The sequence below is a fragment of the Phoenix dactylifera genome, chromosome 4 (genome assembly GCF_009389715.1).
Source record: "Phoenix dactylifera cultivar Barhee BC4 chromosome 4, palm_55x_up_171113_PBpolish2nd_filt_p, whole genome shotgun sequence".
NCBI lineage: Eukaryota > Viridiplantae > Streptophyta > Magnoliopsida > Arecales > Arecaceae > Phoenix > Phoenix dactylifera.
Window position 1 is genome coordinate 18,543,807 of NC_052395.1, and position 5,286 is coordinate 18,549,092.

Below are 5,286 nucleotides of genomic sequence, written 5' to 3' on the forward strand. Positions count from 1 at the left end.
CAAACTGCCCTCCCTCTTCTAGAGACCAAAATAACCCATGGTTAATCTGTAATTACCAGCGTTGGAGAGCTCAATTACCACTGCTCAAAAGAGAAAGATCCATTAACAAACGGATAAGAGAGTCACAGATGAATGGATAACTGGGATTGACAGATTAGACAACAGCAAACAAAATCCACAGCTTATAGGTTCCTCTTTCTGCCAAGAAAGCCACATAAACCTCTCCTATTTCCAGCCAGAGCCTCCAAAATTCCAAGAGAACTTGGCGACCGAAGCTGCAGGAAGATGGTTCCATCCCCATGAAGTCAGAGATGAAAGAAAAGGAGGAAGAGATCAGTCTCTGCCAAGCATTGGAGCTCTTTGATTCTGTAATCTCCTCTTCATACTCCATTCAATTCTTCCCTAACAAATGGCAGCTGATCCGGGACAAGCTCGAGCAGCTGCGCTGTGGCCTAACCGCTGTGGCCGATGGCAATGATTTCAACATCAATTCAGAGCTCAGCATACTGTTGCAAGCTGCAGCACGGACCGCAAACGAGGCCCGAGTGCTTGCACACCGAAGCAGCGATGAGTCCTATAATGGCGGGAAGCTCCTCCTAAGAAGTGATCTTGATGTCGTCACTGCCAAGCTCGAGCTCCACATCAAGCAGCTCACTGAAGTATATGCTTCTGGTATTGTGAGGCACTCCCAAGCCATTATCCTGTCGAGGCCCAGTGCTGGCTCAAGCCGTGAGGACATGAGGTTCTACGTGAAGGATCTGTTCTCAAGACTAAAGATTGGGGACTTGGAGATGAGAACTAGAGCCTTAGCTGCTCTGAATGACATCCTTCAGGAGGATGAGAAATATGTAAGGATTGTGGTAGCTGAAATGGCTGATGGTGTTAGTCTCCTGGTGAGGCTTCTTGAAGCTGGGGATATGGGCATTGCAGAGGAGGCACTGCTCGCAGTTTCAGCGATTGCGGGGTTCGACGCCTTCCGTGGAGCTCTTGTAACAGCTGATGCTGTCGTACCTCTAATTCAAATTCTGGAAACAGGAAGTGAATTGGGGAAGGAGAGAGCAGCTCAAGCTCTGAAGAAACTGACAGAGAATTCGGACAACGCATGGTCGGTCGCAGCGCAAGGAGGTGTTACCACACTGCTCAAGATCTGCGGCGATGTCGATAGCAGCGGAGAATTGATTCGCTCAGCTTGTGGCATATTGAAGAGCCTCAGCAGTGTCGATGAGATCAAGAGGTTCATGTTGGAAGAAGGGGCAGTCCCTATTTTTATGAGGCTCTCAAGATCGAAGGAGGAGGTGTCCCAAATCCAAGCCATAGAATTCTTAGCTGCCATTGCTTGTGGGGATGACGCCATCAAAGAGGTGGTGGTAAAAGCAGGGGTGGTTGAGTCACTTATTAAGGTTTTGGACCCAAATTCTCATTATTCTTCAAAGGCAAGAGAGGCTGCTCTCAGGGCTAGTGATGCATGCTGCTTCTCATCTTCAACTTCCATGAATTTGTTGATGGCCTCTGGATTTCTCCATCGAGTTCTCTTCTTTTTGAGAAATGGTGAGATCTCCGTCCAGGAATCAGCACTCAAGGTTGCGTCTCGTCTCTGTGGGCTGTCTGAAGAGGCTAAGAAGGCTATGGGTGACGCCGGGTTTATCCCAGAGCTTGCGAAGCTACTTGATGCTAGATCTTTCGAGGTCCGAGAGTTGGCGGCTGAGGCAATCTGCGGCATGGTCTCAATTCAGAGAAACCGAAGAAAATTCATTCAAGATGACCAAAATGTGAACCGGATTCTCCAGCTGCTCAATCTCGAAGAGAAGACGGTGACAAAGAAGTTCTTGCTCCCTGCTCTCATGTCCTTAGTGGAGAGCAGCAGCGGGCGGAAAAAGATCATGGCTTCAGAGTATGTGAAGCATCTGGAGAAGCTTGCAGAGGCTGATGTTACAGTTGCAAAGAAGATCGTGAAGAAGCTTTCCAGTAACAGATTTCTGAGTACACTGACCGGAATTTGGAGCTCGTGAGCAATATTGTAAGTATTTCCTAATCGATGAATATCTTCAACCTTTTCCTTCAATCATTGCTTTCTCTTTGTTTCATTATGATTTAGAGCAGCTTTTCGTGTCATTCTGTGCTTCAGAGGATCTGCTTCATAGTCTCCAAAGTATAAAGAAATGTTCCAACATTATGTATGTAAATTGTTCGTGAAGATTGTAAAAGAGAAATGTTGGAATGTCCATTAACAAAAAAGTGTATCCAACCGTGCTTCTTTCGGTTTCTTTATGAGAAGGGATTGCTTGCCATGGCAATCTACTAGCACATGGCGTGCGAATCTAATCCAATTTTCCTTTTCTTCCTACATTTATGAAAGTTCAGCAGCAGCAGCAGCTGCTGCTGCTGCAATGATAGAATGTAATCTTCATCTAAAGAGAGACAGAATGAGGCTATGTGGGACAGACTCACATTTGTTATCCAAGCATTGTAGGACCAATGAGGTCTACCAACATGTGACATGTGGAGTATAGTCTTTAATTCTATCAATTGACTTTCTCCCATTAATGTTTGCACCAGGGTGCAGGCAGGCTGCTTCTTTAGTGAAAAGATACATCTCTAATTCTGTAACCATGGGTGTAACAATCTCTGGCTATCAGTCAGTCAGCAATTGTTAGCTCAGTCGGTCGGAACAACCGGTTTTGGAGGGCGTCTAGGGTTCAAATCCTGGCTGTTCCTCGAGCAAAATGTTCTGAATCTTTTCCTGCAGCAACCATATAGCTTGGAAGTACTAAGGAGTTTTCTACACTCCGCTGAAAACATGTAATTTTATATCTCAATAATATGCAACCAAAAAGAGCAACGGAGTCCAAATAGAGAGGCAGAAGAAATTCCAAGCCTGTTGCCAAAACAGATGGACAGCAAAACAGATCCATGACTGATTAAACAGAAGAGAGCAGAATCCGTCATCGAAAAGAGCACAAGGGTTCAAGGAGAGTTTGTTCCATCTCAGGTGTATAGGGAGGCACCAGAAGACCAATAACTCGCTTTTCACCTTTGCCTCTTTTCATTTCTCTAGCAAACATATTCAGCTGCTCTGGTTCTGAAAACGAGTCATGCATGTTTATTTAGGAAAATATTCCAATTGTTCTGTGCAATTACATATCACATAATAAAAATGGTGTTTTAAATTATTAAATACTATAGTTTTGGTTGTGGTAGTAGGAAGGAAGGAAAAATTTGCAAATGCTAAAGGTTAGGGAAGCTGCCACATTCAATCACTTATTCATGGAAAGTGGATCATATCGGCGGAAGGAAGAGAAGGAATCAGAAATTTGTTTGTTCACTTCTAAATCAACTCTACGTTTCTTTTGTCGACGATGGAATCGGCATTTCTTACTGTGTGCTATGATGATCCATTAGTTCATTTTCTGATCTTAATGCAGCCCTATTATACATGTGATGTTCTATACACTGATCTTTTCTCCCCTTAGTTCAAAGATTTTTGTTTTTACTTAAGCAGTTACTGTCTTTTTCATACACAGACCTTGCACTTCCTTTTTTTCAGACTCCTTTTCTCCTTTTTCTTAAGTCCTTTTACATTGATGTGCATACTTTTCTGTTAATAAATTGGGTGTCTTATGGATCTTATATCTCCTTAGACTCCTCTCTATCAAAGCAAAAAAAAAAGAAGAAAAAGAAAAAGAAAAGTAAGTTATTGGTGATTCATCCGAGAGGTCTGTAAATTAATTAGTGGGTTCTTTGGAAGGATAAACCATCCATTTCAAAGTTTATGTGCGCTCCCTGCCACGAATTAAGTAAGATTAAAGTAACTTAAGTAGAATGACTAAATGAAAGCTGCTATGTGGATCTGGGTTATAGAATGGGATGAAGGTTGACTGTACATTAACAAAATGATGGTATCTATAGCACATAAAACGTCAGGCCTTACATTGGTGTTGCATGAACCCAAAAACACTGTACAAATCCCCGGAGTTCCCCTCACCTAGGTTTATCTTTTAGAAACGTATCACTAAGATAATTGCTATGGGTGTTATTTTGAGAATGTTTGAATATCCACCCCAAATTTCATTGGAAAGAATTGGATGTTCCCCTTTTTTTTTGAAAAAAAAAGAGATGGTAACGGATATCCACCTGCTTCCAAAGATAATGAACAACATAATTACTTCATGAGAAAAAAAGAAAACGAAAAAAAAGGGGGCAAGAAAAAAGAGAACAACAAAACCAAGCATGGCAGCAAACGCTTTTACATGGTTGAGAGAGTCTTCATCCTTGTCTTCTTTCTTTTTTTTTTCTTCTCTTTTTCTGGTACACCGGCCCCTCACACCATACGCAGCCAACAAGGTCAGAAAAAAGAACTTCGTCTTTCACCAACCGTTCCCATGCACACTCCACGCAAAAGCTGCATTTCTGTGTACTTGATCAACACTGCTGCTGCTATACTTGGTGCCTGATCTTTGGAGGACTTGGCAGCAGGTTTCATTATATGAACTGAGCTCAACTATCTCAACCCAACTTCTTTTCTCAATTTCAAAGTTATCAAAAACAATCACAATAAACAGAAGAGAGAGAGGGCGAAAAAAAACTTCTGAAGATAAGGAGGTTACATTTGTTCTCTTTATTTCTTCCACAAAAAAAAATTCTTTCTTCCAATTACCTTTAAAGTTATGTAGTGAAATTGATGTTTAATTTCTTGACCTCTGGCTTTAAGAATCATAGATTGGCTATATCCTAGCTGATTTCTTTAAGACTATTTCGATCCGAAAGCCCTAACTTTAGATGGACCATTTTCGATGCACGGAGTTTAATTTGTTACAGCAACTTGAAATCTACCAATTTTGACCTTTGTTTACCAAGATCTTATCGATAATGCATGTTGTTCATGCTACTGAAAACCGACGACATTCCGGTCTTTGTAACATTCTTAATTACTTCCATGGAACACTAGAATCACATGAACAGAGGAGATCATAGCTTTTTGGATGCCACACACTTACACGGCAAGCATCTACCTAATCTTCTCTACATAAAGGACGAGCTAGCTGCTCTATGTGCGTAAGACACGTCATGACTCTAGCGATATTTGTGAGGATCTGTGCGAGCATGTGTTTAGTTTTATATCGATTATTCGCAGAGTAGATCTTAGATACTTTTACAAGATCAAGGAACCCAAATAACATCTTTTGACTAGCTTTTTTAGGTAGGATCTTGAGTTGTTACAATACTAGAGGATGAACTGCCTCCACCACACTATAAATAAATAGAATTTATCGCTTGTCCTACTTTGGC

General features: G+C 41.7%; 1 protein-coding gene across 2 annotated transcripts; it reads left to right on the forward strand.

The window, feature by feature from the left end:
• Nucleotides 1-3,450, forward strand: LOC103723496 (vacuolar protein 8-like). 2 transcript variants are annotated; one of them, XM_008814421.4, is made up of 2 exons: nucleotides 1-2,017; nucleotides 2,557-3,450. In XM_008814421.4, exon 1 carries the CDS (start codon nucleotides 300-302, stop codon nucleotides 2,007-2,009), a length of 1,710 nt encoding a protein of 569 aa, XP_008812643.3. In that variant the 5' UTR covers nucleotides 1-299; the 3' UTR covers nucleotides 2,010-2,017; nucleotides 2,557-3,450. The 2 variants fall into 2 exon arrangements, with proteins under 2 accessions (XP_008812643.3, XP_038981693.1); XM_039125765.1 differs by lacking the exon at nucleotides 2,557-3,450 and adding an exon at nucleotides 2,126-2,322.
• Nucleotides 3,451-5,286: the final 1,836 nt, after the last annotated feature.

What these genes read in the sequence shown, in the direction of transcription:
- LOC103723496 (XM_008814421.4), top strand. Translation starts at nt 300, where the DNA reads ATGAAGTCAGAGATGAAAGAAAAGGAGGAAGAGATCAGTCTCTGCCAA.